Raw genomic sequence first — 14,107 nt, forward strand, 5'->3', positions numbered from 1 at the left:
CTTTGGGCTTCACACACATCATCTAGATGTAGACAGGATTGGGGAAACTGGTAGTAACTGACATAGTAAATGACGCTGAAGAATCAAATCACTCTGATTTGATCAAATCGCACCTTGTACTGAGCCTACCGCTCAAGACAGGCCAAAAGCAGCGAGCCTTTTCTATCCATGACTCCCTCCATGTCCAATACCAACGGTCTAGCGCCGTCATCTCGTATTAGTCAAGGGATACATAACCCTAACCCAGTGATTTACAAGAAAAAAGAAAACCTCTCTGTACTCGTGTATGTTTTTTGACTAGTATAAACAGATGAGAAGATCCAATTGAACTACGCTGTCTCTGGACATTGTAAAACACCGCAAAGTAAATAGAGGATGTGCTTTCTTAACAATTTGGCAAGCACCATTATCATTCATATTGTTTACAAACACTTCCATTCTTCATAAAGGCGATGAAAGTTTGAACAGCAAAGACTCCAAGCTTTAATTTTAATTCTGATTGAGACTTGACAACACTGCCAAAGCTCAGAATAAATTTTATGTGGAGAAACATTCACTTAAAAGTCATTAGTTACCTTTCAGTATTGAGACTAGAATTGACACAGCTCAAGAACAAAGCATTGTTTTCCGCTGGCAAGATACCCCAACAACACCACATCAACGGGACGAGTGGGCTTTTGAGGGTACATAGGTAAACAATGGGGTGGAGACGCCTAGTGATCAAAGCAATGATGTTCAAACCTGGAAAACATGCATACTATGTGTAACACAGCCTACTTTACCCAGTTGACCCCTGTGTGGAGTGGGTACCTGACTGGAGGGTTGGGAAAGGTTAGGCAGTGATGAAGAGATGGTAACTACCTTCACAAAAAGAGGTCCTTAACATTTGATAACACCCTTACACAAGCGATGACTCCAATCTTAACACCTGACAACACCCCCTACATACCTGATGGCTCCAACACTTAATGACTGTAGGGTCACAGGTCTACCTCACTCAAACCTTTTTACGAAAACAAATCAAATAATAATAATAATGGGTATTTATAATGCGCAGCACCACGACCAAATTAGATCACACTTACTGAACAGACCTCAAAATACCTGATTACGTTTGCATCCAGCCACCACCCAACACCAAAAAATGAGCAAAGCTGTTACTTGTAAGGCACTGTCATCAACAGGTGAATGAATACAGGGGGAGGAAGAAGTAAGTGTTGGAACCAGTCAAATGCAGCAATGTTGTCTTACATGCAAGCGCTTAACTCCCCTCGTGCAGCAAACTTACCGTAAAAATGGGATGTCCAAACAAAGAGCTAATGTATCACCAAAAAATAACACAAGAACAAGATTACACATGAAATTAGGTACATGTTCCTGACCTCACAAACTGCCTTTTCTACATCGTACTTTACAAACATCCATCTCCTTGAGCATAAACTTGTACATGCAGTTTCCATCTTGCAACAATTGTTTTGATTGTATTGATAACAAAAATAAACAGTAAGTGGAAACACTATGTTATATAAAATACATTTGTAAAAATGAGTCATTGCTTATAAAATGATACAAAAATACATATTGCGGGATTCACTAGATGACAGTGTCATAATCCTGAACAAAAATACTGTGTATAAGACGGCAGCAAAAATTAAAGCCAAGCAATGACTAGAGAATGGAAAGAGAATAGTGAGTATTAAATTTTTCTAACTCACCCATCTGCCGCAGAATACATACCATAGCCATAAACAGAAATTTAACATTAAACACGAGTCTTGTCAGATATTTCATAATGATGTTATGTTAACAACCACAAATGTTAAAATTTTTAAATATTTTAAAAGAAATCTAAACAGAAAGCCATGTGTCTCCATTGGAATGCATAAAGTGGAAAAGTGTGTGTGTGTTTTGTGGGAAAAAACCCCTCTATAAACGTCTAAAACCAAACCTCTACCAATGTTCTATAAAAGAATAAATGCGTTCATAAGTTTGTTAGCAATAAATTTAAATACAAAAGTATAATGCAAAACAATACAAAAATAAATAGAATATAATGCCCAGTGTTACAAATCACAGGCAAGATATCAGAGCCTTTTGACTGATGTTGTAAAAAAACATGACTATAAACAGGATTCATGTGGTAAAATGCAAAACCTGCATGAGGAACACAAAGTAAACAATAAGGTGCTCAAATCTTTTGGTGATAATCACAAATTTCGTAGTCAGCAGGATCAAAAACATCAGCTGAGCCCTGATAAATAAGTCTTTGCAAGTCAATACTAGCTGATTATACAACATTATCTTGTTAACTCAATTACACTATGTTTGGCCAAAATGCTACTTACATCAGCATCAGCTGCCTTTGGAAAATAGTCTGGTGATCTATTTTCAACTGCACATGATTAAAAAGCATTTTCAACTATGGTGTGAATAAATGCTTGTAGTGCTTGTGTCTGATATTAAGTGAGCTAAAAGCATATAGGATAAACTTACAAACATGAGAAAGTTTTTACCCAACAAATCTTAAGGTAAAAAAAAATCCAAACCAATAAAACTAAACCAATAAAACAGTGTAAAGGTAATAATGATAAATTTCACTATCAATGAGCAGGGTTTAATTAGTCTGCAGGGACTAGAACAAAATGTTGTGCCTCCACTGGTTGACAAAAATCAAAAACAACTGTCTGTTTTTCTCCAGCTTTTCCTGGAATAGCCAAGCACTGGCCACTTCCGGGATTGAAAGCTTCAGTAACACCTTCCTGCACAAAACATGTAAGGAGCTCAGACATTCACACATTATGGCAAGGCAGAAAAAGAGATATATGCCTGAGAGTTACATCAGATGGGATCATGAAGAACAAATAGTTTCTCTGGTCCAATAGTAGCTGGCAACATCTAGTAACTGCATTAAGACCTAACAACCTCTTTGGATGATGCTAAGCTGTCTCCATACAACAAAATATCAATGCCCTTACTACTGGACTTTTCTTATTTATTACTGTACCTTTGGGAACAAGGAATTTTATGAAGTTATATCAATCTTACAATACACCTACAAAGGTATGCTACAACCGGTACAGGTCTTTAACATGAAAAAAACAAAACAAAAGCAAAATCACCCCCCTTCAAAAACAGTACAACACGAAAAACCAATCGACGTCTTTACACAACACTCTTGAAGTTCCAGCCATGTTTCTTCTTCTAAGCATATCCCAGCATGCTGAAGACATTTGTTCTTGACAAGAGATTAAATTTACCTGTGTACGCCATATCCAAGTCTGTGAGCTGCCTGAACCTCGACACTTTCCAAGGACTGGGACTGATCGATGCTTGTGCCATCCAACTTCCACACACAATTTGACACCACGAATTTTTATTTGGCGATCGTTGTTTTTATGTATCTCCCATATCTGAGGAAGTGCACAGGTACATGATAATTGAATACTACTTTGAAACTTTTGCAAACAAAAGAGCAAAATGAATGACACGAAAGATAAGCAAAAAAAAACAAACAAACAAAAAAAAACTTGCAAGGGAAACAAACATTAAGAAAGGAAATAACAGATATACTGTTCCTGCTTCCCCAGTAAGAACACCAAGTTAATAAAAAAAATGTACTTAAAAATAAAATCTACTTAACATACCATGCAACTGACAAAAAGATTTGCTTCTATTTCTGCATAGCATGAATGTGTTGACATCACACCAGCAAAGGGCATTCAGCCAGTGGAAAGAAAAGGCACTCTCCCAACTTCAGGGTAGCTTTCTATCCCTCCCATAAAAAGCACTTTCTAAGCAGGTATACTTCTCATATTTTTGATGGAATGAACAACTATTAAAAAAATAATAACATTGACATAATGGATCAGAATCAAGCAGCCCATATCTACAACCATATACTCACCTGTTTGTCATTATCTTTTGAGCACTGGGATAACTTCAGCAGGCCTCCCCTGTCGGGCTTTGTGTCACGTAGCATGACACACAATCCTGAAGGAGCATGCTGGATCTAAAGGCGATTTTTTTAATGCAAAAGTTTATATTGATTATTAGGTCTATATTTCCAACATACATACAAAAGTGAAAATTTATAAATTTCAAATAAAAGAAGTACTTTCTATCACAATTTGCTTCTTAGGGTAGGTGCAGGCATGCATGTACATGTGGATTCACTTATGCATTCACATACATGTATGAATTTTTGTTGTTTTTTAGTTGTGCTACTGTCTTCTTATCTCCCCTCTTGCATGATTTTCTTTTTGTCTGCTCATTTCTGTCAAATATCAACTTCTTAGTAACAAAAATAGCAGGCACTTACAAGTGCTGTCTGTATCAATGTAGGACTCCTTGTTTCTTTAGGGTGTCTGTAACTTCCTCGTATTTTCCGTTCTTCACCAGGCACAATCTATGTAATGTCAGTTTATGCTATTTCTTATAATAAAGACTCATTTGACTGTTCTTTATATCAAGAAGAAAACATGCAAATACAAAAATTTCTCATAAAACCATGATCTTCATGTGATGATTATTTTAACAAAAGCTGTTACAATAACTGCTTTTAATTTGGGTAATGTAATATTAATTTTAGTAAGATGAGCTTTTACATAGGCTCATTTAATCAAAGAGACAGAGAGCGAAATATAACATTTGATGTCTGGGAAGAAATGTAAATGTCTTTCTGATACAAAATTTGTCTCCAATGTAAACTCAAAAAAAACTGTTCTCACACAGTGTCTCAACTAAAATGGAATAATGATTACCATCTCTGGAAACACTGTATCAAGATACCACTTAAAAGATCTGCAGGCAAGGCGTTGTCTCAACTTAATGCGATCTGACACATCGCCATAATCCATTGTTTTTGCAACTGGACGTGTATCATAAAAGTGTTTCTGGAAAAAAAAAGGCATTTTTTGAAGAAAGAAATAAGGACAATAAAAAAAATTATTTATCTTTCTTTAGATTGATCACTTCGTCCTTCTTTACAACAATCAGTTCATTAGCTTTGTTTGTCTGCATTGTGCCTGTTTACGGAAATGGTAAAGGTCAGGAACAAATAGACTTTGCTGTGAAAACACTGAATCTTTCGCTAATCTAGTAAAAAGACAGGTTTACCTTGTACTCATCCAGCCACACCTCTGCTACACGAGCTGTATTCCGAATAACTGTTTCTACTCCTCCAGGAGCACTGTATGGACGAAATTCTCGGAAAACATGGCCAACTCGAGAACAGGGGATGATTTCTAGGCGGCCACCACATTGCCAGATCTAAGCCACAGACCACATCATCATCTATAATTTATATTTAGGGCATCAGAAGTGACTATTCATATATATATATATGTTACAGCAAGTGGGAAGTATCTGGCCAAAATGAGAAATGGCCAATGTTTCTGTAAATTCACTGGCCAGTGTCCAATCTTTTCTTGATTTTGGGAATTGACCAGCCAATTTGGGAAATGGAATGGGGTAATCAGCCAAAGGTGGAAGAAAAAATTCAGGAACAGAGTTTTGTGGGTCTGCATAATTTCATACTTTATAATGATTGTAAACTATTAAATTAAATTTTGATACTTAAGCTTATAAACAATAGCAAATAAACAATCTCTATCATCACTTGTTCAACAAGATGAACTTTTATGACATTTTGAATTATACAACAGTTTGTTATTTCTACACCTGCAGTGATTAGTTGTGCTATAGTGCAATTGCATCGAGCGTAGCCTTGGCTCCTGGTCAGTTATTGAGAAGATACAATGAATCGTAGGGATTTTTCTTCCACGCCTATGGATTTCAGTGTGAGCAGTTTCTTGTGCAGCATTGAAAATTTACTTCAGGAGTAGAGTTGTTTTGTATCCTAGTTTGTAGAAAACACCCTCGACATTCGTGACAACTGCAATAATGGTTCAGGCATATGGATACATGAGCACATCAAATTTTGGCCAGGAATTTCCTGCCACTTTTTGAAATGTCCAGCCAAAGTAGCGTATACGCTGATCATTTCAAGTACAGAGAGTGTCTATTCTGTTCCTGATAAGGGGACACCTCTGAAAATAGGACATATGCCAAGAAGGGACAGCTTTTTAGCTGAATAAATGATGTTCCCTTACCACAGGTTTAACAGTAAATACATCACAAACATATTTCTAACTAAATGATGTGCTCAGAAAAACCAGCACAGCTGATGACAAAGAACACTAAGGAAACAAAAGGTAAGTACAGAAGAGTTACAGCTGAGAAATCTGTTGTGAAAATAACTTACCCGAAATGATATCTCTACATTTTCTCCACCCCAAATGTCCATTCCTGCATCATATTCACCAAGCTCATAAAAGTACTTTCTATCCATCGGCAAAGAGCCCTCCAGGCATAGTTGGGGAACTGGACATAGCACAGCAAAGAATCCTTAGAGACTTACTGGGCAGGCTAAATGATCATGCATACAGTTAAGAGCAAACAAAAATTATTTCTAAAATTAAAAAAAAATATTTTGTATGTTCTTCTGTATACATTATTTATGCATATCCCAGTTGTTTACACACTCCTCTGTGGTAGAATCATTGACAATAATTTAAGCAATAATAACAATAATAAAAGTTTATTTCTATCGCACAGTTTCCAGTCCACAGAAGCCAGCTAAGTGCTTAACACTAAGACAAAATCACAATCCACAAGTAAGCGCAAAGATGGTGACACATCAAAAACCTAAAGTATTATTATGTGAACTTACATATTGGACACAATTTTCATTAGACCATGAAAAAGCAGACTGATATTGAGTCTCATTCAATCCTTAGACTTTATTTAATGCATTTATAAGCTCAGTTTCAGCTTCCTTATTTCAATTATACATAGGAAAATTAACATCTGGCAGTCATATTTCACTGAATGTTGCATACACAAAACTGTAAAATAAACATGGTAAATAGTTTTTTTAGCATGATACAGCTTCATGCTAATCTTTCGGTTTCAGACAAGTACATTTCCACCACCATTATAAACATTCAAAATCTCAACAAAAGACAATAATGACTTACTCAATAGGTTCAACAAGGCGCTCTTTATTTTGAAGAAGCCTCTCTGGTAAGGGATCCCAGTTGTGAAGAAGAGACCATGTAAAACTACCACGTACAAGAGGAGCCGGAGTGTACACAAACGTGTCTGAATCAATGGTGTCAACAACAGGAACCACCACAGCCTCTCTCAGCTTCTTGATCCGTGTCAACAAAGGCTCCAGCCACTGTACATTTACTTCTATATGGCTGTCCAGGAAAACCAAAACCTATGAAGCAAATTTTCAATAAAAAAAAGATTACAGACAACTTCACACTATGTACAGCAGTTTTTTCTATTATTAGCCCACAACTGCAACTTTTTTAAACTGTAGTATGCTCAGTTTTTCCACAATAAACATTTGTAAATAAAACCATTCCCCTTTTTTGTATAAATATTTCTAACATTTCTATCCTATTATTATTACTATAGATTGTAAATGTTGGTTCCATGTCTAAAACACAAAAACAAACATTTTAATACTTCCTTCTGAAGTCAGTATGTTTGAAATCAAATGAAATTTAACAGCCTTCACAGACTGTAATAGTCTTCAGCTAAATATGGTAGCATTCAGTATTATTTGCTCCTTTTAAGAATATTTAAGCACAAACACCTAACCTGAAGCATGGCTCGCGCCCAGCATTCTAGCTCTGATGAGGCCCAGTCTTTCCTCACTGTGTACAACCTTTGTTTGTGGCAAATATTCCTCTACATAAATATCCAGCTTTTCTTTCAAATGATCTGAAGAAGTAATAAAATTTATACATTTCTTTAAGAAAAAAAAAACCCTAAATGAAACAAAACTAAGTGAATGGCAATTTCTGGCTCAAAAAGTCCCCAAAAATTAACACACAAGAGATAGTTAAAAATAAATAGTAAACCTTTCTCAGCAAAGCAGTAAATTAAAAAAAAACAAAAAAAAAACATCAAACCCATCAAAAAATGCATGCAATTGCAGCATATAGATATGACAAGGCAGAATTTAAAACATGCAGTGTATGTGCAAACCCTGTCCATTTTTCACCCATCTCAGTAATTTTAGATTCTTGGGGAAGTTTATTGCTGGTTTCTATATGCCTTTTTAATCATGCAGTGATGACAATTAAGTACTGTTGACCATGAGAGGATCATTACATAGTTGCAGGAGGACACTGGTGTTCCAGATTTTGGCTGTTGATTGGTAGTTGCTCACGATGTCATTCAACTCTACAAGACCGCTACAAGGCAACAGGAAATGTTAAAAGTGAAGACATTCTGGATTCTCATGGTCAACTAACTACCAGACAGCAGGACAGATTCGTTGTTTTGTTGGTTCTAAGACAGAGAACAGCCACTGTCAGCCCACTCAGAGGACAGACGCAAGAAGGTGCCAACATAAATGTCGGCGACCAGATGGTTTGTAAATTTTTCAGGGGGGCAATCTTCGGTCAAGGTGGCCTTCTGTTTGCCTTGTCCTGACACTTGCACACTGTGCTGCTTGTCTTGCATGGGCACAATGCCATCTGGCACAAGAAAGCATAAATGGGCTGCAGGCCTCTTTGCTGATGAATATCGCTTTCCCAGGTCCTTTCACGATGGCCGAATCTGTGTCTGGAGATGACACAGAGAATGTTATCACAATCCGACTGTAAAGGAGCATGATTGTTAAGGTGGTGGATCAATCATGGTGTGGGGTGGGATAGGGACAGCCTACAGAACTCCTCTCTGCCTGGTGCAAAAGCAACCTGAAAGGCATGACATACAGAGATAACATTCTACAGCCTCTGGTATTACCAGCACTGCAAACCATTGGATCAAGTGCCATTCTTTAGGATGTCAATGCCAGACCACACAAGGACAGGGTAATCAATGAATTCCCGCATTCCTGCAGCTACACTGTGTCAACTGCATAGACTTGCCTGTTCCCCAGCTCTGACTCTCATTTAACATTTGTGGGATGTCCTGGCCCAGCAACCTAGAGCTAGCCAACCCATAAGCAGGGCCACCAAGAGCCAGCATGGGTTCCGGGGTAGACGATCTCTCTGGGCCCCTTGTCGATACCGACTCTCATTTTCTCTGATATACCTTTTCTTGATTTTGAACCAGTCATAGTCCCCAGTGAAAATGTTACATCAAGCTAAAATTCTTGTTAAAATGTTCCCCTCATAGCTTGCTTCCTTAAAGGACTAAAATTGGCTGATAATGTTTCATTTAATGAATAATGAAATGCTTTGATTCAATGCTATTATCTATGTGTTTATCGGCACAAAACAGTTATTTACTGACTGTTGAATGGAACTGGCCGTTCCATTGTTTTGAGCAGTATGGTACTAGCAACGGATATAGTAGCATTAGGTGCAACTAATGCAGAGGTAATTGTACTAGTAGTTGATTAAATTTATTGTTGGTACTATACTAACCCATGTTACTGTTGTCATCAATAAGAATGATCTCATGGATGAGATTTTGTGGTGTTCTGTCCAAAATACTATGTACACTTCGCAAAAGTGTGGTCCATGCTTCATTGTGAAAACAAATCACTATGCTTACATTTGGTAGACTCTCAGGATACAATTTGGTCTTGCACCTAAAGATACATTTAATAAAACAAATGGTTATATCCATGAATGTGAGCTTCAGCAGTAAAATATATCAGAAAAAAAATAATGAAATTTTAGCAAGATAAAAATTTTCAAACATATAAATAAGAAAATACAAGAAGTTAAAGCGACATGATAGCACAGCAACTACAGGGACGATGAACTAATGAGGTTTCCTCTGTCTAAGAAGAAATACATCTGTTGCCTGTTCAGTACTGGGTGGTCAGAGGGAGCTGTCATCCAATGGTTCAAGCAACTTCCCATTCGAAGCTACATAGAACCATCTAATTTTAATATGAGACTAAGAAAAGAAACGTAGTAAAAGACTTGCCAAAAAATACATTTATGTAATCTATTTGTATAAATATATATATTTATAAAAGCAAACATTGAAGCTTTTAATACAAATAATACCAAAACAAAAACTTAACTTTTGTGTTTAGTTCATGAGGATAAGATCTACTGCTAAAAATCATATTAATATCATAATTAAATCATATCTAGACATGGTTGTAAGATGTTCAGGGTACCAAACAACTTTCTTAAACCAGTTACCCAAGAAGCTGCATCATATTCATACTTACATACTTACACAGAACACTTACAGTTCATTTCTCTCATCTGGAACATTTCGATGTAAGCCAATCTTTTCGCTGACAAATTCATTAAATCCATGCCGCTTCATACCTGATTATGGAAAACAAAAATAAATAAAATTGAGAGTAAAACTATGAATATTCATGTTAGGAGATAAATGACTAATGGTATACAGCTAATCAGACTTAGTGTCTAAAGCAGTATCATGCACCAGACTGAGCAGAAGTCTTTGGGCCTACTCCAATGATTGTGAAGTTGAAACTACATCAAGTCATTTTGCACATTCTTATCTTTGACTGAGAATGTGCTTCAGATGATATTATCATGATAAAGAACTGGCCATACTTGAGAGATATACTAAATTTAAAATGTCTTAATACAAGAAATCAAGCAGGCATCTTATGATTTCTTCTGCATTCAAATGCCTGTGTAGTCATGGGTATCACACTAGAGTTTTTGTCCTTGATAAACTGGAAAGTCCATTCTAGTTCCTTTCTGCCCACCCCCACCCCCTGTTTGTACCTGTTACATCAGACCAATCTGCAAATCTTGGTGCATGAACATACATATACATGCATCCCTTGGCTGGACTAACTGATAAGTGGTTTTGTGATTACGTTGGTCCACTGAAATGGGTCATCAGTGAGGTGCATGAGAGTGTGTGTGGGGTGGGGTGTAAGTGAATGATACACTGGCTGAACGAAAGGGGCATTCTAATTTCAAATATTAACCTTATTTTTATCAACTGTACTTTCACAACATTGTACTTATATATTCAGGTAAATCCCTTAGTTAATAACCTACAAGGTATCAAATACTCTGAACATGTACATTGTCAATGGACTGGCGCTATACTGTAAAGTTGTTTTACTTAATCTTAACAGTTTTCAACACTCAAAAGAAAAGCTTGCTGAAGCAACTTACCTCTTTCATTTTGAAAAAACACCCCCAAAATTAAAAGCCAATACAAAAATATAAAAAAGCATGCAGCTCCCAAAATTAAAACAACATAAAAACTTTATCAAAAGTCATACTAGGTTTTATGCCTTGTCACCTGATTGTTTAAGCTCGTATTCCTCTTGGTTTGCCAACAGTGAAAGTTCGTAAGTTTTCTGCTCATCGTAGTCTTCCGTTAACAGCTGATGCGGTGTGCTGATGCCCTTTTTCAAGTTATCCCTCTCAAGGACAGTATCATATTGTCCTCCATCTGCTTGATTATCATCATACTGGTGGCGTGAAGGAAATTCATTCTCGTTCAAAGTCGTTTTGGCTGCAGTGCTTTCTTTTGTTTCACTTTGCTTTTCTAGTCCCACATCATTTAAAGCCTCTCGTCCTGCAGTGCCTAAATTTGCAGAGGTAAAACTGAACAAACGTGATTTCACATCTGAGTAATAGTGGACAACAGTCCATGCTAAGATGCACACGAGGACATTCAGAACAGCGTATTTAAGACTAAACATATTTCACAATGGCTGGTTTATGAATCCGTGTGAACAACAGTCTGGTGCTTTGCGGCATGTCATTTTGCTCCCTGATAACAGAACAATCAAAAAATGGCAAGCGTCTAAACCGGCATGCGACTGATAATCCCAGACTGGCATGAGTACATCAGTTGATGCACAGGGAGGATGATACACAATCCAAGATTTTATGTATGCTTTATTGGCATTCGCGACCGCGCAGTTTGTTGTTTATATGTTTCTTGATAATGTTTTTGAATGTTTCATAATAAAGCAAGGGACTTTCTGCTACATGATAATTTTTTTTTAAATCACTCATGGATGGATGGCGTATCTAAAGGGGAAGAACTACTGTAAAATGTTTTAAGATGGTGCCTGACTAACCTTTAATGACTTAAACATTTTTCTCACAATTTTTAACATGCTACATCAAACCAATGAAATAACGATCTTTAGTTTGGCTATAATTTTGGACAAATGTGAAAGTGTTTTCCCATCACATTTTGACTTTATCCTCGTTCTTTTTGCTTCATGACATATTAAAACAAAGTGCTATAAAAATGAACTTTTATGTAATGATGAGAAGATCGTATGCTATCCTGAAAATTATTCCAAACTGAAATTTGAAAAAGAAACTTTTCATGCAGAAGCACCGGAAGCGTAGCAGACGAGTCCCTTGCAGTCGGCGTTTCCGCTTTGGTCTTGACTCAACGGCTAGGGCGTCGAACGCTGCTTGCTATTTTTAACAGAATGGGAGAAGTACTTATATTTTAAAATTTGTTCATTGATGATAAAAAGTTGAACTTCATTTTGTTTTGTTAGAAAACGCCTGCCAGTACTCACGCCGCACAGGATAGACAGTTAAGCTTAGAAGTAGTGGTCGAGAGATGGTAAACGACCACAGGTGTTTCTAATCTCATTCTAAGACAGTGTTACCTGTAACCTACTGTCAGATCGCTTGATCAGTTATTGAGACAAAAATAATTTATAAAAGACCGCCACTATCATTTGATTCATGAATTTTCTGCTGCATGTCAGCCCGTAAATTTCTGTAGTGGTATGGATGTGTTATCTCGTATGTATAGGATTCTACAACCGTTTTCGGTGTTATTCAGTCAGTTTTTGAAGCTGTTTTATGGAAGGCATATCTGATTTAAGCTATGGACCTTCCATATGAGGTTATCTTGTAGTGGAAAAGTATATCCCATAATTTTGTCATACAGTGTAACAAAGTGTCATGCGTGAATGAACACATGAATTAAACAGCACCACTGAAGAAGAGAATAAGGCAGTCGCATATCAAAGACACCAACCAGATAGCAAAGAGAATGACTAATGGTTGATCCAAAAAATCAGAGAAAAAGTTGTTTTAACTGAAAATGTAGTTAAGTATTATGAAAAGCAGATAATATGACTAGCAAATTATAACCCATAAACCTTGTGGGCTAACAATGCACCCATAACTGAAAACATGACAGACGCCATTGACCTCAGTTTTAATTATGCCAGGAAGGTAAATATGCCAAACAGATTTGGTACAACTTTAAGAGAACTTACAACACCATGACACTGTTTACAAACTGAATATAGGGTTAATTAAGTAGGACTAGGGTTAGAGATGGCATTAAGCGTTTGTCAGGGTATATGCCATAGTGATTTTCATAATATTATGCATTCTGATCCCTCTTAAAATAAAGCTCTTCCATAGATTTTTCTCCAGTGTTGTTATGTACAGTTATTGCCTCAAAACTTTGCCTACTGAAAGATACACTGATGAGTCAAGTACTAAAGAACATTAAAATTAATGCAGCTACATTTCTTTATTAGTATTAATAAATAGGATGTACCAAGAGTGGTTGCTGAATTACACTGAATATGTAGTAATACTAGTGAATCCTCTAGTTTTGAAAGTTCGGTGAAAAACTATGCACAATATGTTGAATTCATTACACCTACATCTCACAATAGAAGGTAGTCTTTAAAGCAAAACTACATGTCTTTGCATCATATCTTCACCATGAAAAAAAATCATTGTATTAGTACTTTAGATAAACATAAAGAATATTATTTTAGTTCTGTAGATAGACATAAGTTAAGGATGAGTAAAACATTGATTTCGTGCAGTTTCTGTAGAACTGTTGATTACTGTTATAGCACCATCATATAATGCTTAGTTTCCATTTTGTAAAAAAGTCATACTTAGATGTTATTGAATATTTTGCATAAAACATAGTTTATGATTTGAATATATTTGTATTTTTCAGAAAGAATTTCACTGGGGATAGCAGATAAACCTGAACGATTCTAATGAACAAGTCTCAGTGCTTCTTCAAAGAAGGTTAATGTCATAAAACACCAATGATGCCACGGTTAAAATTTAAGAAGATATCTGCAGGGCTTATATTCATATGTCTTGTC

The 14,107-nt window shown here is 36.4% G+C and overlaps 1 protein-coding gene across 1 annotated transcript; it reads right to left on the reverse strand.

Moving 5' to 3' along the window:
• Nucleotides 1-459: 459 nt before the first annotated feature.
• On the reverse strand, nucleotides 460-12,394 carry LOC112563757 (polypeptide N-acetylgalactosaminyltransferase 11-like). Its single transcript, XM_025238060.1, is given in 14 exon segments — nucleotides 460-2,759; nucleotides 3,258-3,410; nucleotides 3,905-4,009; nucleotides 4,319-4,405; nucleotides 4,761-4,892; nucleotides 5,116-5,268; nucleotides 6,263-6,349; nucleotides 6,351-6,381; nucleotides 7,038-7,282; nucleotides 7,667-7,794; nucleotides 9,453-9,619; nucleotides 10,238-10,319; nucleotides 11,284-11,760; nucleotides 12,343-12,394. Coding segments are annotated over 13 exon segments (1,917 nt in total). The 5' UTR covers nucleotides 11,690-11,760; nucleotides 12,343-12,394; the 3' UTR covers nucleotides 460-2,618.
• Nucleotides 12,395-14,107: the final 1,713 nt, after the last annotated feature.

Source organism: Pomacea canaliculata, linkage group LG5 (genome assembly GCF_003073045.1).
Source record: "Pomacea canaliculata isolate SZHN2017 linkage group LG5, ASM307304v1, whole genome shotgun sequence".
Lineage (NCBI taxonomy): Eukaryota > Metazoa > Mollusca > Gastropoda > Architaenioglossa > Ampullariidae > Pomacea > Pomacea canaliculata.